The sequence below is a fragment of the Ursus arctos genome, unplaced genomic scaffold (assembly GCF_023065955.2).
Source record: "Ursus arctos isolate Adak ecotype North America unplaced genomic scaffold, UrsArc2.0 scaffold_4, whole genome shotgun sequence".
Classification (NCBI taxonomy): domain Eukaryota; kingdom Metazoa; phylum Chordata; class Mammalia; order Carnivora; family Ursidae; genus Ursus; species Ursus arctos.
In genome coordinates, this window is record NW_026623056.1 from 30,478,783 (window position 1) to 30,500,185 (window position 21,403).

Here is a 21,403-nt window from a genome sequence, read left to right on the forward strand (position 1 = left end):
ATTCAGGATGGGAGACTCGTGTTCATTCATTCAGCAGATGTCGGGGCTGGGGATCCAGAGAGGGATATGACATTATTCTTGTCAGCTCTTAGCAGACCTGTTAATATCTTTGCTTCTCAGCCCACACTGGATTCAGAAAACATTTCTGATCAATTACCTTGAGCAGAATTATCACCTGCCACATCTTCCTTCTCAAAGCTGGCTGCTTTATGAGTATCTAAACTTTCAACCATGAGTGGGCACATTCTCTAAAGACCCTTTGGCTACGAGCAAAGATTCCCTACCTTTTACTCCACCATCTGGTCCTTCTTTCACTCAACAAATAATTCAGGGTCTACATGTCAGGCATTGTGTTAGGAGCTGGGGATACAGTGCTGAGCAAAGAAGATAGTCTTCCTGCCTGTACGAGTTCACAGACATTAACCAGACAGTTCCCCCATCCTGCTCTGATGTATTTCCAAGGACTAAGGTGGTTTGTTCGGGAGTGGCTCCCTCAGGCATGGCATTCCTAGGGTCCTAGACTGCCCCAGACTCAGCCCATCCTGTCTGCTGGCAATGATAAGCCACTGGGCAGTCCCAAAGACCAGGTGTTTGTGGATCTTTCCCTTTGGAAGGAGGCAGAGGACACGTGTTAACTCTCTTGGTCTCCTGGCTCTTGATTCAGCCCTTCTTGGGAGAGTTGCCCCAATGGACAGATTTATCAGGGCCTCTGAAAAGAGGAGGCCATTCTGCTCAACTCCCAGAAAAAGGGCAAAAGAGGGGCCTTGTTTCTCTATGGGGGTTGGTGGCTTGGGAAAGGGGGCACTGCAGTTAGGCAGATGTGGACTCCAGGCTCAGAACTGTCACTTACTAGTATGGGATTGAGCGAGTTGTGAAGGTCTGTGTGCCTCAGCCCCTCAGCACTAAGTCGGGCACTCGTCCCTACCTTGCAAGACCACTGCAGTGATCAAATGTGATACTATTTGTGAAAGCTTCCGGAATGCTTGCCATTTATTAGAGGTGTGGCCACCCTTCAGTGTCCAAACGACTTTCAGCTTCTTCAGGACATGATTACCTCTGGAGTTGACACTGAGAAAAGGCTAGTGAATACTAGAAAGCAAGGAAGTATCAGGCTCCCTATTGTAGGACCACGAGGCTAAAACAGTGATTCCCGGAATGTGGCCCTGAACTCAGCAGCATCTGGGAACTTGCTAGAAATGTGAAGTCTTGCGCCGCACCTCAGAACCACTAAACCAGAAATTCTGGGGAAGGGGCCCAACCATCTATTTTAACAAGCCCTCCAGGCGATCGTGATGCATGCTGAAATGTGAGGAACCTCTGGGCTGGAGATTGCAAACCGGCTGTCAGGGCGCCAAATTCTTCCACAGATGTGTTTTGTTTGGCTTCTGTCATCAGCTGGAGCTGAGCAGCAGCTGCCCCTGAGGAGTGGCTGTGCCCTTCTGAAGGGGTTACAGTCTCCACTCTGCCGCTCCCTCTTGCGTTACACCAGCTGGCCTCCCGTACTTGGCTGCCCAGCCCCTGGCAGCAGGCATCTGAGTTTGTAGCCAGGGCGCTAGGTCAGGGTCTGACTCACAGAGAGGCAGCCGCTCTGCTTCGGCAGATCCTGACCGTCAGGATGTCCCGAGATGCTGAGCTACCCGGCCCAGCACGCAAGAGGAACGGGGCAGCCTGTTCTCTAATTCCCAGAGCCAGCAGTCGGGTCTTGCTGGCTTCGTGTCAGGATTTGGTTTGAAGTGTTGTGAATTCCCAGCACATCACACACACCCACATTCAACTGTAGGTCCAAAAATACCTTCCACCGCCAAATTGAGATGATTTCTACATTCCCCACTACCTTGGATTATCTGCCTGGCTGCTCGGGGCCACCCCCGCCATTGGCCCAGCTGATGAGCGGTGACTGGAAAGGGATGGCTAACGTGGAGAAGCAGAAGGGCCAGCAGTGAGCAGCTCAGCTGGGGGCGGGGACTTTGCCTGCCCCGGAAGTACAAATCCAGGTGGGCTCCAGGAAGGCTGTGATGTCTGGGGGATGGAGCAGGTGGGGATGCAGCTGGGAGCTCTCATTGCTGAGGCTGGAACAGATCATCATGACTGAAAATGGACCCAGCACCCAGCATGGGGTGGGATGGAATGGGATGTGGGGAGAAGCTCTGGGCAGTGGGAGAGGGACTGAGCTGGACTCAGCCTTGGACACAGTGTGGCAGAGACCAGGGAAGCTTCCCTGCTCTGCACCCCACCCTGTACCACACCAACGCCTGCCTCCCTTCTGCAGGGAATACACCTCGATAGCAGCCCCATCTGGAGACAGGAAGCAGGCTGGCCAACAGCACAGGCTTTGACATCAAGGGGATCCGAGGTCAGATCCCAGCTCAGCCACTTCCTATGTGACTCTGGACAAGAGACCCAACCTCTCCATTTTCTCATCCTTCAAAAGTCCATAAAGCCTATTTTATAGGCAAACGGCGAGGATGAAATGAGAAAACATTTGTGAAACAATTAGCACACTGTCCTAGAATAAAGAACACAATAAGCTTAGATATAATTATAATTATCAGACAGCAGAAACCATGTATTTTCACCGGAAGACCAGGTATTGAATTTGGCAAGTTGGTGTCATTGGTGAGGAAAATGGATTCCGATGTAAGCATTAATAAACCAGCAGAAGATCATGTAATTCTCAAAAGGGGGTTCCACAAAGAAAGAGACAGTGTCCTTCCCTAATAGTGGGCGCCCGTGGCATTTATTAGGGCCCTTGATAAGTGTTGGTTCATGTAGCAGAAGAGATGTGAGAATGTCCTGTTAGTGATGGTGCCAGACACTGATGAAGTCCTCAACCCCAGCTGCTGTGGAGGGGGGAGGGTCTGCTGTGCCTAGAGGCGGGGGGGGGGGGGGGGGGATGGACGGAATTACCCCGAATGTCCACACAAACGTATTAACCTCAGGAAGATCCAAATTTATCCTGATCTTATTTCGCCCTGCCCTTTCTCGCAAAGAAACAGTATTTCCGATTGTGTTTTGGCATGGGGTTTGGGATGCAAACAGCTGCCCTCTCTTCCAGTCTAAAAGGGGCAGTACTGGGGCACCTGGGTGGCTCAGTGGCTTTTCGGCTCAGGTCATGATCTCAGAGTCCTGGGATCGGCTGCATGTTGAGCTCTGTGCGTAGCACAGAGTCTGCTTGTCCTTCTCCCTCTTCTCCTCAACCCCCCCCGCCGTGTTCTCTCTCTCAATCTATCTCTAAAATAAATAAACAAAATCTCTTAAAATAAATAAATAAGAGGGACAGTACTGGGAGGGCTGGAACCCTCTGGCCCTTTCATCCCCCACCCCACCACTAGATCACCCCAGGATCACTGTTGCTTCTGACTCAGGTTCATTGCTTCTGGGGAGACCAGCCCTGAAAAAAGGGCCTGGAGTGGGGGATTAGCATCCATGCATTTCTGATTCTGTCCAGCTGTGTAAATGGCTTAGTGAAGACTAAAGCAGCCCATAATTATCACAATTATAATGGGTGGGGAGAGCATGGATGCAGAAGGATAATCCAGATTAAACTGCCAAGGGGAGTTACACTGTCCCCCAAGGCTCTTTCTGCCCGAGTCCCTTTGAGTCTGTGAGCCTAAACGTTCCTGGGGGCCCATCCTCACAATCGGGTGACATGGAGACCAATTGATGTTTGGCTTTATAGCTTTCCAGGAAAACGTTGTGGGGCCTTGGAGAGGATTCACACATTTCCTTGGAGGGAGGGAGGTGTGGAGGAGAGCAGGACAGCTTGGAGGTTGACGGTGCAGACACCAGCTCTGGTCAATGTTCCAGCCCTGAGGGGGATTGAGGGCTGGGCCTGGCCCACGCTTTGTCTTGCAAACGCGGTGAGGGGAAGAGCCCAGGCCAAATGGTTTGTGCAGTTTCGTCTTGACCCCGGTGCACTCCTTCCCCTAGCTCGTTGTCAGACCTCCTCTGCAAAGCCTCTTAAGGGCTCGTTTTGGGGCAGATTCCTGAGAAGCAGAGCCTGAGCTGGGTGGGATTCCTGTGCAAGGGGTTAGCGCGCGAGCCCTTCCGCAGCACCTGCGAGGGTATGAGGGAAACGGGACGGAGCAGAGGACAACCAGGTGCAGATGTGCTCTCCGGGGAAGCCTGCTGATCCCACTGGGAGCTCGGGGGCATGAATTACACAACGGGAGTTGGTCCACCCAAGACCGGGGGCTGGGCTTTTATACTTCGGCATCAGTTGTGATTGCCCACTAGTCTCCCAGACATAACTCCAGGAGGACACTGCCCTGGGCTCAGGGCCAGCCTCTCAAGAAGGTTGCTGGGGGGTGGGGGATGGGTACTCTGGCCCAGGAATGGGGGTCTGGGCAGGGTGCCAATAGCACCTGCTACACAGCTATTCCAACCCCACATTTGTCCTCTCCTCTTTCTCGCCTGTGAAAAGCCACATTAATTAAACTCAAGAAGTTTCTCATGTGTTTCCGAAGACCATATAGAGGTCATTTGTGGGGTGATTGGGAAGGGGGAAGTCTCAGGAAGTCTCAGTCTTCTCTATCCTAAAGTCTATAAGATTATACACAAAAGTGAATAATTATTGGGATAATTCTTCCAAGACTAATCACATGTAAAGTCTTATTTTAATAAATATTCTCTACAATGAAATTTCATGCTAACTTGATTCTCAAAAGGACACTGTGAAACAGCTTTTGTTATTGTTGTTGTTGCTGTTGTCGTTGTTGTTCCCATTGCACCGGCTGTTGCTCTGAGCGGTGAAGTGTTTTACTTAAGGCGACTCAGCTAGGCAAAGTAGTCCATTTCTAACAGTAAAATTTCAGGTAGTACTACAGACATCTGGAGACTATTCTTTTTAGGAGAGCTCTTTCCTAAAAAGAACTCTTTAAATCATCAACCTCTTAGCCCCCCTCCAACCTCAAATGAAAATATCAACTGTCTTCAGTGTTCAAGACACTGGTAGTGTCTGGGGACTTTAAAAAGATTGTGGCATCTGCCCAAGGGGCTTTCAGTCTAACCAGGGAGCCAGATGTATAACAAACAGGAAGGTTGGATCAAATGCCAACTAAGAGGATAGGTGGGCATCATAGGAACTGGATGCGGGGGGTCTTCTGAAGGGGAGAGGTGTTCCAGGCTGGCCTGGGAGAAGGGTGGGTCTTGAATGAGCTAGATTCAAGCTAACTGCTAAATAATCCCTTCCTGCCAGCTGGTTCTCACTGGGAGACCTGTGCCAAGCAGTGGCACATCCGTCCGTTCATCCATTCATTCACACAACATGTGCGTGTCAGCTGAGTTCCCACTACATGGCAGGCTCTGGGCTTGGCTCTGGGGAGGCAGTGTGGAGGGGGCTGTGCCCCAAGCTCACCATCTAATGCAGACATGGCCCACACTGCTGTCATCTTTCCAGTCCCTAATCCCGGGTCCTGAGCAGTCCAGGCTGGGAAATGCTCTGAACAGCAGTGTGTGTTCTTGACTTCACTCACCTCTAAATAAGCCCGTGATCAGTTTGTTACCTCCCTAGAGAAAAGAGGTTTTGGAGGAGCAAGTGTGTCACCTGGGAATGCTTTTGGTGCAGGTAACAAAAAACACCACCAGAATAACTTTAAACATAAGGACGTATTTAACCACTCAAAGGTGGTTAGAGGTGACTGTAGCTGTTGGCCTTTACTCACTGGCTCAACAGCCTCAGGATATGTTGTAATCCTCTCGGCCTGTCTCTCGTAGTGCCAAAATGGCTGCCATTGCTCAAGACATCACGTTCAAGGAAATCACCAAGGAAGGTTTGTGGGACAGAAGGGGTTGGTGCCAGCTGATTCTATTCTCTTATAAGGAAAGCAGCACTTTCCCAGAATCTGTAGCTGACTTCTGTGTATTTCCCATTGGCTGGAACTATGCACAGAGCCACCCCTAACTGCGTGAAAGTTGGGAAAGCATCTCACCTGGGGCTGGGGCATTGCTGCTCTGCATCATGGGAGTCTTATTGAAGGTGGTGGGGGAATGAACGTGAGGGAGGCAACCACTGGTGTTGCCGCAGGAAGAGCTGTGGACTTCCTTGTACAATCCTAGGCACTGAGCTTCTGCCCCTAGCCCTGCCAAAGAAATTTGTGGACTGATCTGAGTCCCTCCTGCTGAATCATAAACCCACTTCTTCCTAGCCTGTTCTCTTCCCCTTCTGCACACAGGGACCCTCCCTGCCTCTCCCCTCCCCTGCCCCACTGCCAGCCACAACCTCCCATCCCATTCCCCATGTCTGCCTTCTGCCCTCCTGCTTTCCGCTTTACTTTTTACCCACCCTGAAGCCCCCTTGAGAAAGGAAAATGGGAGGGAGGATGAGAGAGGAGGGAAAGTGTTAATTAAACAGCAGATGTTTAACTCTGTTAATTAATGGCTCTGTTACCCTGAGTGGCATCAGCCTTCTCTTATCTGTCTCCTTCACCCTCACTACCCTCTATAAACCTGGAAAGCCCAACATTGGTGCAGGGGGGCTGAGACCAGCAGAGGGAAGATGGAAAAAGTGGCCCAGGGGGACCCTGAGGAAGTGGTTCCCCTGTCCAGGAGGGGAGTGCGGACATGCTGGGATAGTGGCATTGGGAATGGAGAGGAGGAATAGTGGGAAAGAGGCTGGAGCCCTGAGGTCACAAACACGTGTTTTGTTTAATGCACATAGGGATTTCAAAAAATGCAAGTAATTGCCAACATTTAAACAATAAGGGAATTTCACATAAATCCAGATGTATAGACTGTCTTTAAAAATAGACAGATCAGGGCCGTGTTCTGAGAAGGCACCAGTCAGCTGGAGAAGAGGGAGCTGAGTTGCAGCTGTCCTGTCTAGATGAGGTACGTGCCTTCCCATCCTCCACTGCCCCGTCCCTATCCACCCAGCTCGGGGTCCCTGCTGCCCCTGAGGACTTCCGGGTTTGGGATCCACTGCAGAGGAACAAGCGCCAGGACTTGACGATGGGTTGGATGGGGGGGGGGGGGGCGTGTGGGAATGCTGAGATGTGAGTCAGGATACCTGGGGGGATTGTAGTTCCATTGACAGAAATGGGGGACATGAGAGGAGCAGGTTAAGGGAGACAGTGGCATATAAATTTGGGGCAGGCTGCAGTAGACACGTCTGTGTGACCTGATGTGGAGATGGCCATGTGGTTGGAGTTCGAAGAGAGGGGCTGAGATCTGGGGAGCTGACAGAGCTGGGGTGCAAGTGGGAGCCTTGGGAGGAGGGGGCAGGGGCCGAGACCACCCTGGGAGCAGTCAGAGTGAGAGAAGAGGGAATTGAGAATAGAAACTTGGAGAACCGCATGTCTGGGAGAAAGAGCTAGAAATGAAAGTTAGGGCCAACATAAGGGTTGGGAGGAAACTGGACAGTGTAACGACAAAGAAGTCGGTGTGGTGTCCAAGATTTTGATGGCACCTTCCTCTGTGTTATTTGCTTTGAAGCCCGAGGGCTATTTCCAGTAAGCTCTATGGCCCCAGGGAGGGAAATGGGGCTAAAACCCTTGTTCCTTCGGGTGCCCTGTGTTTGCTGGCTCCCCAAAGACACGTGAAATCAACCATTTACATCATGGCAGTTTTTCAGGCCATCCAGAGTCTTTTCTCTGATCACTTTCGAAGGAAAGGCTTTGTCCCTCATGGAAAGTTTCAGTATCATCCCAGAAATGACCCAGTCGGTAAGCAGCGGCTGAGTGCCTTGTGCATGTGAGGAGGGATGTGGCTTCTGTAACCGACACCGACGTATGACTCCTTGCCACCCCGAAAAATCTCTCCTCTCTAAGGAAAGGCAGAAGGCCCAGGGCTATGGAGCCAGAGAGGCCTGGGGCCAGTCCCAGCCTGTGGCCTTCCTTCCTCTCACCTCTCTCCGTTGGTTTGTACGTGTGGAAGGAGGGCAGCCTGTCACGAGGATGAGGCGGGTGGCTTTCAGCGGGGCCCGGGCTGGAGTCTGAGCCCCCCCCACCCCCCCGGCAGAGGTTCCTTCCCGCTCGCTCTGACACCCCAGCATAGAAGGCAGCAGATGTTACTGGTCTCACTTCATTTCAATAGATTTACAAGCATGCCTTTATGTGTTACTGAAAAATTGGGTGTAAATCCTATTTTAAGAACACAGTGGAACTCATTACTGGAAGAACACGTTGGAAAATCCTTTTGGGAAGTGAATAATAATCGGCCTTTGGTAGAACTTTTGTGCCAATATGCAAGAATTTCTTTGTCTGAAATGCGGTTCACCTGGAAGGCCTTTCCCGTGATCTCCTCTTTGCATTTTGTGACTGTCTTCTTTCCCATGGGACACACATTGTTCCCCCTCCCTGTGCGTGCTGTCCCCCCATCTTTAGTCCTCTCTCCGCACCCCCTCGGGCTCTCACCTCACGCCCCCTGACCATTCCCTCAGCAATAGCCTCTCCCCCACCCCCGGCCCCCAGACTGTGTGGCCCTGACTCACCCCAGTGACCTTTTACTGGCTGCTGCTCTTCCTTCTTTCAAATTTCAGTCACAGATGCGTCTCTGGGTGTCAGAAATGTTTGCCACGTGTGAACAATTGGGAGAGAGTACGTATGATGGGTGTGGTAGGCAGAATAATGGCCACCAAAGATGCACATGTCCTTATCCCTGGAACCTGCGAGTATGTTACCAGAAGGGACATTGCAGATGTGATATGGCTAAGGACCTTGAGGTGGGAAGATGGTCCTGGATTACCTGGGTGGGCCCATTGGAATCACAAGGGTCCCTCAAAGCAGAGACTTCTTCCCAGCTGTGACAGAGGGAAGGTAAGTATGGAAGAATGGCTGGAGGGAGGTGGTACTTCACTTGAGCTGCTCTGAAGATGGAAGGAATATGGGCAGCCTCTAGAAGCTAGAAAAAGCAAGGAAATGGGTTTGCCCCTGGAGCCTCTGGAAAGGAATACAGCCCTGCCGACACCTTGATTTTAGCCCATCGAACCCCATGTCGGACTTGTAACCCGTAGCACCGTAAGGGAATGAATGTGTTGTCTGAGGCCACTCGGTCTGTGGTCATTGGTTGGGTACAGCAGCAACAGGAATTGGATATGGTGGCAACCCCACGGTCTGTTGGGAAGTCTGGCCGCAATCCTAACCTCATCTCTTTTGCCTCTTTCACCCTGTGTTCATGGACTCACCCGAAATTCTCCCCTCTCACTGAGTGATTTCAGCTTGTTCCGGGGGCTGCCTCTCTTGGATGCCCTGTGGCTCCCCTCCCTCTCCTGCTGCCCACACCTCAACCCTGAGCCATCGGCGTCCCAGCCACATAGCCAAGGTGTGGGTGGACAGGATGGGGCTCGCTTGGCTCAGGTCAGGGGTCAGGGTGCCCTGCGGGAGAAAGAGGGAGGGGCTGGCAGTGGGCCCACGCTGAGGGGAGAGCAGAGAGAAGACCTGATCATTTGGGAGGGTCCGTAGCACACCTCCTGAGATCTTCTGGCCCTCCTCAGCCTGGTGGATTTTAGGAGCTTTTTTTTTTTTTTTTTTTTATTGCAGTCACATACAGAGAAGATAAAATGTACCATCTTAGCCATTTTGAAGCGTATGGCTCAGTAGCGCTGGTACTTTCACATTGCTGTGCAAACTTGACCGCCATCCGTCCCCAGAATGCTTTCCTCTTGCACACTGAAACTCTGTACCCTTTAACTAGCAACCCCCCATTCTCCCCTCTCCCTGGCTCCTGGCAACCACTGCTCTACTTTCTATGTCTATGAATTTGGCCATTCCAGGTACCTCGTGGGAGTGAAATCATATGCGGTTTGTCCTTTTGTGTCTGGTTCTATTGTAATTCCGCATAAGGTCCTCAGAGTTTATCCATGCTGCAGCAGGTGTCCAAATCCCCTTCCTTTTTAGGCTGACTCATTCCACTGTATGTCTGTGCCACATTTAGTTTACCATCCGTCTGCCAGTGGGCACTTAGGTTGCCTCCCCCTTTTGGCTGTTGTGAATAATGCTGCTGCGAACACGGGTGTACCAATACCTTTTCGAGTCCCTGCTTTCAGTCTTTGGGGTGTACACCCAGACTGGAATTGCTAGATCAGACGGTGATTCTGCTTTTGATTTACGGAGGAGCCAGCGTGCTGTTTTCCACAGCAGCTGCACCATTCTACATTCCCACGAAGCCACTTCAGCCAGTTCGCAGTGTGCAGGCCCGTGGCATTCAGTACACTCGCACGGCTCTGCAGCCGTCGGCACCCCCATGTCTCTAGGAGCACTGGCTCTCTGGGTGTGGAGGAGCCATGCTCGGGAGCGTGGGTGGAAATGGGCCCTCCTTTGCAAAGGTTTCTATCGAGCCAGCGAATCTGTCATTGAAACCCCAAGGAAGCCCAGGCCTTTAGCGGGACTTGCCTTCTATTTTTGAGCTGTAGGCATGTTTTCAAATGCAGTTTTCATTTTATACAGCAACTGAATATCTGATAGCGGAATGTTGCCACGGAGAGAGCTTGCCCATGGGGAGGAGAAAAAGGAGGCCGCTCTAATGAATAGATAAGCTCGAAGTGTGTTTGGCAACATCCTTAGCATTTAATTCCAGCAATTAAAGTAGGCAAGTCTTCTTTGTTTTCCTTTCCCTTGCAAAAACAATACAATATTACAGAATGTTTGGGGGGTATCCCTACGCATTGTCATACCGCCTTAGCGGGACCACCATCACCATTCATATACTTCTCTGTGCAAGGCGTGAACCAGGCATTCGTTCACCTTACTGCACTTGAGCTGCTCTGCGACTGTGAGGCAGCATGCGGGTCTAACCCATGCACCCCCTCCCACGCCGGTTCTCTCCGCCTGCCTTTGGTCCCTCTTCCTCCACTCCTGTGCTGTCTCCTACCAAGTTGCCCTCATGAGGTCCATGCTTGCTTGCTTTCCCAAGCGATGTGAACATTCCTATTGTATTTTTGTTTTCAGTTCTTACCTTGTGTGGACAGACTTTGTTCACGGGAGCAAGCCCAGGCTCCAGGACTGTAAAGACAGAACGACTGTGGACCATGCGTTAGAGGGCTCTCGTTTGCAAAAGATCACCGGAGCAGCCTGAGCGCTGGTGAGAGGTTCACGACGCTCTGTCAAATAAGCCGTTTTCCTGCGTGGTGCACTGTGATTGTGCAGTGGGCAGGCTCTGGAGCCTGGCTGCCTGGATCTGGCTACCCGTTTGACTTTATGCAAGCTCCTTAACTGGTCTGCGCCTCAGTTTCCCCATCCATGAAATGGGTGTGATAATAGTATGTGCCTCAATGGGGTTATTGTGTGGATTAAATGGCATAATGAGCATAGACTACCACCTGACATATGATAATATGATCTCTGTTGTTGCTGTGGTTGTTGTTATTTATTTAGTCTTGGTTCTCCCACCACCTCCCTGCCCAATCTTGAGCTAGATACTTTCCATCAAGGCCTCAGTTTTCTCATCTATAAAATATAGGGTTCTAAATGATCTTCACGAGCGCTTTCCGTTCAACTTTGTGTGGTCACCTTTTCCCTTTTATCTTCCCCCTGGGTTTCACTGCAGTTGGGGGGAGATGTGGGTGGGACCGCAAGAAGGAATGCCCATCACTGATGGGGCAAATGCATGGTCTGAAATTTGCTAGGAATAGACAGGGGAGAGGAGAACCCAGCCAGGACCTGTCCTGGCCAGAGAGCAGAGAGCACCTTGCAAAGGCGGGGAATGAACTTGGTCCTGGGAAGGAGGATGGGGGTGCTCACTCCCCAGGTTCCAGAGCTGAAACGTGCTGGGAAGCCTTTCTGAGCCTCTGTCCCTCCCCCACCTGGTCCCAACCTTCCCTCTGGGCCCCAGTGGCCCAGATGGTCTAAATGGGAAGAAAAGAGGAAAACCCGTATCCAATCTGCTCTATTCAGGGCAATGGGAAGGAATCTGCATCTCAATTTTATCTTTGTGCTGAACTTGGCTAAGCTTTGCCCCCCAAGTGGTGAGTGATGGGTGGGTGGGAAGATGGCATTGGTGGCCCCGGTGGGGGAGTGAGGGGTGCCCCCACGCCTTCCCCTCCTTACCAAACCGCAGACAGAATGCATTCTTTCCTGCTCTTGGTTTCCCCCTGTTTCCTCTTCTTTTCTTTCCTTCTCTTTCTCTCCCTCTTTCCCAGGCAGGCAGCCAAGTGGAGATTTTGAATGTCGGCAAGAAGGGAGGGGCCGGGAAGGAGGACCAGTGGTGCACCCTTCCTGAAAGGTCCTCAAGGGCTCCTGGGCTGAGCATGAGGTGGGGACAAAAAGAAACGTCTCATTCTCTCCCACCCAGCCTGGCCCCTGGCTGTACCCACGCTGCTTGCGGGTGGGCTGTGGCTGTCAGCACTCTGGCTGGGGTCTGAACTCTGCCCTGTCTGTCAGCAACCTCTGGAATTTCCTTCTCCATCCATAGCCACTCAGGACCTGGAAAACTGGCTCCCACAGCCCAAACTCACAGGAGACTGATTTGCAGCAGGAAGTCAATTTAATAATTTATAGCCAGAAAGAGCTCTCTTTGGTTGGGAAGCCAACTCAGGAAACCAAATTAAACTCTGAAGGCTGCTTGGAGAGTGTGTGGAGTTAGGGCTCTGGAAGGTGCCAGGAGGGCTGGGACCTGGTCTCCTCGAGGGAGGATGGGGTGTGTGTAGTGGTCCAGAGCGTGGGCTTCTGCAGCAGACAGTCTTGGGTTCGAATCCCGACTCTCTTACTAACTGGCACTAGGACCTTGGGCATGGTTCTCAGCCTTGCTAACCTCCTTTTCCTCCTATCAACTGTGAAGGGTGATCTTCGAATGATGATCATAAGGGCATCTCTCAGCGATCTTGCCAAGTGGCCATGAGGTCTTGTAGGGAAAGGGCTTAGCACAGTACCTGGCACTTCTCAGTACACAGCAGCCATGTTTATTTCGATTTTGATTGATGATCCTTCGGGTCACAGGTTGTCTTTTCCTTTCCGATGACACCCGGTCTCTCTGGAGACGATCCCCGGCAGCAGCAATTCGAGTGGTCTCCACTGCTGCGCTGATTCCGCTCTGGGACACACCCTCTCCCACCTGGTCGCCCAGTCCCTCCCTGCTTCTGTCCAGGGCCACCACCTACAGTTGAGCTGGGGTATCCTCTGCAGGGTGCAAGTGGGGGCCAAGGTCCTCTGTGCTCCAGGTGTGGGGCTGGCGTCTCTTGGAGCAAGAGGCACCCACTTCTCTGAGCTGCCCTGCAGACCCGTGACTGCTCTAACCCATTGTTCTTGCTGCCCACTGCCCCCCGACTTTGCAAAGCACAGATCTGACCACATCCTTCCGCTGCCCCAACCACCATCTAGTCCTCCTTCTCAGCAGAAGGAAACCTTCCTATGCTTTAGGTTTTCGTTAAGGTCTCACCATGATTTGGCCTCAGTCTTCCTCTCCAGATTCAGTTCCCTCTGCCCGGTTCTCCAGCCTTGCTAGATTATGTGAGAATGGTCCAGGGCCAAGTGCTCTTAGCCATTCCGTCATTCTAGAATGCTGTTTGCCCCTGATGGCCAGGGAAGCTCCCCCCTTCCTTCCTTCAGGGAGCTCTCCCTTCTACAGGATGCATCTAAGACCTCCAGCCCCTGGCATTCCTCTCTCTTCCCTTTCCCGGGGCACCTTGCACCTGTCTGCAGAGCCCCGTCATAATCTGCTTCCTGCTCCTCTTCCACTCAGGCCTCCATCTCCTTTGTAGGACCGTTGCTTGCAGGACACTGGGTCCCCTTTGTTCGTCCCCGTACTGAATGGCTTGGTGACGAAGATGGTGTCCAGTGTGGAATTCAGCTTCTCCGCACCGCAGGAGGGTCTGGGCCGTGAACTGTCCAGCAAGCAGTGGGCTTGGGCTCTATGGGGGGATTCAGTGCACGCTCTCTCTTCCCCCCCCCCCCACACACACACTCCACCCCTGCCTCCCTCATCCTTTGCCCCAAAGAGAAGAGCAAAAGTCCTTCTGTAACCGGGCCTTCCAGCAACTCCGGCCCTGGCCCTCTGCCCTTCCCTTGCTTTCCTTCCCTCACGCTCAGCAATCTCATCCCCTCCCCCAGTTGCCGCTAATCCTCCTCCCACTGTCTGTGCTGGGAAAATGAGCCCTGGAGAAGTCCCATGGAAGGCGAGGAGTCCTCAAGGGGGTGCCTGTGTGGGTGTGCGTTCTCTCTCACATACAAGCACACGCATCACACGCCTCCCAGCATCATTAGGAGTGACCCCATATTGAGGACCGCAGGGAATTGGGGCAGCAGCGGGAGAGAAGGCGATAGAAGCTCTGGCCAATGATTTGGGAAAATGCTTTCCTTATCACTGACGGTTTCCCAAAATAGCAAGAGTCGGCTGGTGCTACGGCTCCCTTTTCCTCAGTCCTCAGCAACCCTGCCACAGTGCCAGTGACAAGTGGCTCCGGGACAGGACGAAGTGCAGGCTTTCTGTGCCCCCTTACCTGTCCGACCCCAGGCCCCAGGCCACTGTGTCTGTCTGGTGATGTCTTGCTCCTTGGAGAACAGTCTCCTCTCCTCTACTATACTGTAAGCTCCTTGAAGGCAGGGACCATACTTTTGTCAAGGGGTGCTCCCCGCCCCCTACTTCCCCTGTCTATACAGGCACCCGCACATAGTAGGTGTTCACAAAATGCTCAGGGAAGTGTTGTATGAACGAATGAATGGATGACCCTTGGAAGACATTTCAGTAACTAGTGAGTGTTTTATGTATACGAATACATTTATCCGAGTGGATTTCATAAAGGGCCTACTGTGTGCCAGACTTAGTTCTCAGGCAGGGAACTATTAGCCCCATTGTACAGGTGACAAAACGCAGATCTCCACAGGCCTGGTGGCCTCCTGAGCTCAGGACTACAGCCCTCAGGAAGATCGGGGGGCCTCTGCTATGCGCTGCCCGTGGAGAAATTCCCAGATTATTTTAATGTCAGTTCAGACAAACATACTAGAAATAGCAATTCCTGTTTGTCTGAGGCATATTTGGTTCTAGGAATGAAAACCCGAACTGTATGGGATAGGAATGGTGCTTGGCTGGCGATAACTGAGACCTGAAGAACAAGGGCTTAAATAGATGGGGAGTGAGTTATTCGATAACAACAACAACAATAATAATAGCCAACCCCTATACTGTGTACTTTAGGGCAGGTGTAGTCCTTTTGGAGGGTTGGAAGGGGCAGAGAGAGAATCTTCAGCAGGCTTCATGCCCAAGGCCGAGCCTGATGTGGGACTCGATCCCACAACCCTGAGATCGGGACCTGAGCCAAAATCAAGAGTCAGACACTGAACCAACTGTGCCACCCAAGTGACCGGGGCAGGTGCTGTTCTAAGCCTCATTCAATCTTCACACCACCTGTCCGAGGTTGGTGTCACTAGTCTCCCCATTTCACAGACAAGAAAACAGGCACAAAAGTGTGATGGGCGAACATCACGGCACGAAGTCTGGAGGTGGGCAGACTGGAGCCGACTGATTCTGTCAACCTCCCAGGTCCCACCTACCCTTCTGCACCACGATCCGTATCATGCAGCTCCGGGAGGTCAATGTAGCCCTGTCCATCCCAGCTGTAGGCCACGCAGGGAGAAGGAAACCGTCCTCGAGTGCTCCCCCGCAGGCCCCACTAAGGACTTCCTCATGCATCGCATGGGCCATCCCTGTCTGGTCTGGTCCACTAGGAGAGGCTTTGAGCAGGGCACCTTGCCCCCCAACACCCACCGGTGCAGAGGCTCCTTTAGGAAGGAGGAGGTGAGTGTGCACGCGAGGAGTCAGTAGTGTGAGGCGACTTCCGGTCTGACACGACTCCGGCTGGCTTAAGCAAAATGGAAGATTTTATTGCAAGGATCGGGGAAGTAGGCTCGTGGCTCATGGAAGTAGGAAGTAGTCAGACCTCAGGAAAGGGCTGGAATTGGGAACCGGAAGTCTGTTAGCAGACCAGAGAGTCTCTGCTGTCTGTCTCCTGTCACAGCTGTCTGTCTTCAGACAGCCATCTCATCGGCTCCCCTCCGCAGCCCACAGGACAGGTAGAAGATGGCCATCCCATGGGGCCCATGTTGCTCATCTCAGTGTCCTCCAAAAAGACTGATTTGACCCTGGGGTGAGATGGGGGTTATACACCCAAATTGCCACAGGAGAACATCTGATCGGTCTGTTTTGACCTCATGACTATCCTCAGTGCAAGTGGCTATCGTGGGGTGGGGGTAGCTGTATGTAAGGCTGGGGGGGGGGGAGCCTACCCCTTTGACCTGTGGATGGAGGGGAGATAATTTTCCAAAGAAGGGGGATTCTCAGGAGTTGGAAATTCACCCCCCCACACACACGCACACACTAGTGTCTAGCACTCTGCTCACAAAGACCAATCCTGTAGTGCTCAGTGATGTGGGGATTGACCACTCTTCTTTATTCAGGATGGCACCCTTGACTTTGGCTGACATTTGCAAAGCTGCAAGCCCTGGCTTATCGGGCTCTGCCCTGACCATCAGCACCCTACACTCTGACCCCATTCCTCGCCGCCCTGCTCCTTCTGTCCCTCCTTTACACCCCTCTTAGGGTCTCCTGGCTTCCTTACCAAGGGCAGAGGAGGCCCTTGAAGGTGATGGCAAAAGGGGCCTGTGCATGTGTCCCCGTGGGATCCCTGAAGTCGGCACCTTGGCCCACACTTGCATTCCTAAGGCTTGGAATGCTCACCGGAATAAAGGCTTTGCCTGTCTCGTCCCTGATTAGCATTCAGTCTGTCCCTCTCCGGGGCGCTGTCTGGTCTGTGTGCAGTGTGCATGGCTGTCTCTTCCTCTTCCTCCTCCCTCACCTGGGTGGAGCTGATCTGGAGTCCCGCCCCCAGCCCTCCCCTGCGCCCGTTCCCGCGCTGCGTTCCCTTCCCTTCTCTCCAACAGCAGACGTGCTGGGCTGGGCTGGGGCCCAGGTGGACCAGGTGATAGTAATCGAGTAATTACTGATTCAGGAGGAACTTGGAGGTCGTATTTACGTAAAAACCATAATGTGAGGGCAACTTCTGCTGTGGAAATTAGGGGCTTTAAGGCCTGGGGCCTTAAAGGATGGGGCCAGGGGAGGGTTGGGGAAAATGAGGGGAGGGTGGTTGCCATACCACCTTAGGTGAGGGGCTGATGGAGGCAAAGCCCCGGCTAAGGTCTAAGAAGATGATATTTGCCTATGTGTCGAATATCACCCATGAGATGTTATATCAGTCGGGGTCCCCCCAGGAAACAGATGGCACGCTCAAATTGGGCAATGGGAGGGCAGTTTAATAAACGAACTATTTATGAAGGTCTGGGAAGGGGTTTGGGGACCATATGGGACTGCTCACTGGGCTCTGCCCTGCGGCTGATAATCAGGACGTGACAGCACCCTCAGGCAAAGGGGGGGGGAGCCAGCGATTGTTGAAACCAGGGGCTTGACTCTGACTTTTGGGGGGTGGGGGAGGGGGGAGGCAGCCGCTCACCCTGCTGCCTCCTTTCTCCCTCCTTCCTCCCATCTCTGCCAGTGCCCCCATTGGCCGAACAGAGGGAAGGAGGGCCCTGTTGCAGTCCAGCCACTGAGCAGGGAGGAGGGGACAGAGTAGAGGGACAAATAGAAAGCATCAACAAGTGTCAAAGGGCAAGAGGAAATTCCATAGCAGTGCCAACCCTACACAGCAGGAAAGACCCAGTTTAGGTCTCAGGAATAACACCATGTGAGCGGCCATGTGAAAATCACTGCAGGGGGTATGCCTGGGCCCAGCCTCCCTCCCGGCAGGTTTCCAGGCTTCTACTGAGAGGGATGGCCAAGCTCTCCTGGGGAGGAACAGAGAGTTCCACCTTTGGACCGGAGGCTGAGGGGACCGAGGAGGTGCTCTAGGGACCAATGCCCCATGGGATGCAGGACGGGACAGGGTAAGGGCGAAGGGGGCTCTGCCAGGTGCACAGTCCGCAGAGTCACCGGGGGATTTCCTTTCCTTGAATGACAGGTGTTAGCCTATCTCACATGTGTGTGAGGAAACAGGCAGGAAGAAAAGCATCCTGCTCTCATTTTCTAGACCTGGAGTAAGGTAACGGCGATAGGAAGGGAAGAGAGACGACGGGTTAGGAGCAAAGGGTCTTAGAGTAGGAAGGACCCCCAAGGGCCTCTAGTCCCTGCAGAGATTTGTCAGAATCACCTCTGGGATCACTCACCCGCCAGCCCCAGGACCGCACCCCCAGTGCAAGTGATCCTGATTTGCTCCCAGCTCCAGCCGGGATCCTTGATCTAGTTCAACCTTGTATTTCACAGATGACGGAAGTGACACCAAGGAGGTCACTCAGTGGGTTAGGTTCCTGTGAGGGATGTGGTGTCAGCAGGGCTTGGTGACACGCTGGATGGGCCAGGGAAGGAGAGAGGTGGGCACTGATTCAGAGGGTCTGAGTCAGACTCTGGAGGAACGGTTGTGCTCCCCCACATGAGAAGTTTTAGGGAACTAAGTTTTTAAAAGGTCTTTAAATGTTTTATCGAATGGGTAATATTAAACATATTTAATAATCAAAAGTGAAAATAATATAAAAAAGTATATATTGAGAAGCCTCTATCATGATTTTGTCACTCATAGGTAACCTGCTTTACAATTAGTCTGGGTTTATTTTTCCAGTGTATGTTAATGCTAATACAAGCAAATATAAATACATAATCTTATTTCTACCCTCTTTTTTTTACCCAAAAGGTTGCATGCTATTACATTGCTCTGGATTGTGGGGTTTTGTTTTGCTTTGTTTTTTCACTTAACATACCTGGAGATTTCTCCCTACCAAAATCTAGAGAAAAATCCCCATTCTTTTCTGGAGCTGCGTAGTATTCCATTACAAATCTAGGCCAAGCTGCTTTGAGTGGTGTCCAGGGGCCGGATAGTGGGTGGTTTCCCTGTCTTCTGTTACTTCAAAGAGTGCCCCCGGGAGCCTCTTGTGCAGAAATCACTTTGCATATGTACAGGTGCCTCTTCAGTCTATTTTTGCTTCTCCACGATCTGTGGAGATGGAGCGGGTTTTACATTTCAATTTACAATCTGTCGCAGATGGATACTTATATAAGACTCAATAAAAGTGAATTACTGGAGAAGTGAATTGACAGAAAAAAAAAACTATGAAAAATACAAGCCCCCAAATTTTACTAGATCCAGTAGACATAAAAATTACTCTGTCACATTACCGTAAAGGTTTTTACACACTCCCTCTCAAGTTTCCACATTGATCTTACCACAAAGCCGTCACAGGCTGTGAATGGTCACTGATCCATGGACCACGCTTTGAGGAGCATGGGTGAAGACTCCCAGAAATTAGGTCGAAGGGTACACGCCGCTGCTGTTTTGCGAGACTCCTCTCCGTGGGGGTTGTACCATTCTGCGCCGTGGTATCGATGGGCGTGCCCCCTTCCCCAGAGCCTCGCCAAGAGTGTCGTCTAACTGGGATTTTTGCCAAAGTGGTAGGTGAACAGTGCTCGCCTCCGTCTAAATTTTAATTTGCGTTGCTCTTATTATTTTTTAAAAGATTTTAGCCGTTCATTTGAGAGAGAAAGAAGGACAGAGAGAGCACAAGTAGGGGGGAGAGGCAGAGGGAGAAGCAGGCTCCCCACAGAGCAGGGAGGCTGAAGTGGGACTCAATCTCAGGACCCCGGGGTCATGACCTGAGCTGAAGGCAGACGCTTAACCATCTGAGCCACCCAGACACCCCTGCGTTGTTCTTATTATGAGTGAAAATAGGGTCACTTGTATTTTTTTTTTAAGGATTTTATTTATTTATTTGACAGAGAGAGAGACAGCCAGCGAGAGAGGGAACACAAGCAGGGGGAGTGGGAGAGGAAGAAGCAGGCTCTCAGCGTAGGAGCCTGATGCGGGACTTGATTCCAGAACGCTGGGATCACGCCCTGAGCCGAAGGCAGACGCTTAACCGCTGTGCCACCCAGGCGCCCGGGGTCACTTGTATTTTTAAGCCCAGTTTGTATTTATATTCTTTGCCCATTTTGCTAAAGGGTTGTTGATCTTTTCCCCCCTGACCCCCAGGAATTATTTATATGTTAGGAATATTAGGCCTCTGTCTGTGATATGTATTGCAAATGTTTTTTCCAGTTTGTCATTTGCCTTTTTGATTTTGCTTGGTGTTTGTGTTTTGGGGGAGAGCGGTCATGCAGAAGTTTGGGGTTTTATGTAGTTAAATTTGTCCATCTTTCCTTTAGCAGCCTGGATTTTGAGTCATGGCTCTCTATTCCAAGGTGATAAAGAATTCTGCCCACATTTTCTTCTAGTACTTTTATGGTTTTATTCTTAACACCTAAATCTTGTATCTAGTTGGAATATTTCCTAGTACAAGGTGTGGGTTATGGATCCAAATTTATCTTTTTACAAATGGCTACCCACTCGTCCCAGCTCCACTTATTAAAACCCCTAGATACAACCTTTATCATTAAAACTAATTTTAAGCCATTTGGGATCATAATAGAAAAAGCTCTATAATTTGCCAGTTTTATCCAGAATACCATTACAAGGGAAATTAGCTCTCAAGATATGATCTATAACTTTGTGTTACGAGGGCAAGGTAAACTGTAAGTCACAGAAGTAAAATATAAATTTATTTAGGCCAACAAACAGAGCCCGGGGACTGCTCACAACCATGGAGGAAGCGGGGAGACGTCGGCACGTGGTAAGACTGAGTGTTTGCCTTGCAGATCTTCCCCAGCCTGTCTCCAGGAGCTAGGACTGCAGAGGAGCCCACCATGGTGTTCCCGGGACCCCTGGCTGTCACCCTGTTGCCGCCCAGCCTCACACTGCTGGTGTTCCGTCTGTCCAGCTCCCAGGATGTCGCCACTGAACCCAGCAGTGAGCAGCAGCTGTGCACCCTGAGGGAACACCCCACTGTGGCCTTTGCAGGTGAGAGCCACTTCCCACTCGCTCCTGTTTCGCGATGCCTGGGTCTTGAGGACTTAGGTCTGGACTTGGCAGGGTCTCCAGCTGTTGGAAGTCCCAGATGTTCCCCTGGGGATCAATGTAAGAAGGATGGGCAGCCCTGGGCCGGCAGCTATGGGCTAGCAGGAGCCATGGGCTCCAGACAGTTTATTTAAGTTTTCATCCATGTTCATCTGGGGAAGGAAGGCACCTTTTTCTGGGATTCCTGCTAGAAGTGGGGGTGTGGTTGCCCTGGGTGGAGTGGACAAGGATTCGTTGGCCATCTCAGCTTTAGCTCTTCTGGAAGCTATGAGCTCTGTTTCGTAGCTTCCCTGGAAGGCAGAGTGAAGATGACTCACTCCTTAGGAAGTGCCTGGAAATCTCTGGAAAGCTTCCTGCTGCTCTAAGACAATTTCAGGGATGCCTGTCTTGGGCCTGGGAACCCACAGGGAAAGGCGCCTTGATGACTCATAACTTCCTTTGTCTGTCAAGGGAGGGCATGAGATGTCCTGTTAAAATATTTCCCAAACTGGGATTTATGAATCATTGGACATACTCTGAGGGGTCTATAAATTCTCAGTAAAAGTTTCT

The 21,403-nt window shown here is 51.6% G+C and overlaps 1 protein-coding gene across 3 annotated transcripts in view; it reads left to right on the top strand.

The window, feature by feature from the left end:
* SEMA5B (semaphorin 5B) overlaps window positions 1-21,403 on the top strand; it is a 114,795-nt gene that overhangs the window by 56,275 nt on the left and 37,117 nt on the right. For all 3 annotated transcript variants that reach the window (XM_057306710.1, XM_026494896.4, XM_057306709.1), the window contains exon 2: window positions 20,596-20,797. In XM_057306710.1, the coding sequence (XP_057162693.1) occupies window positions 20,644-20,797 (154 nt within the window). In that variant the 5' untranslated portion in view covers window positions 20,596-20,643. The remainder of the gene's footprint in view (window positions 1-20,595; window positions 20,798-21,403) is intronic.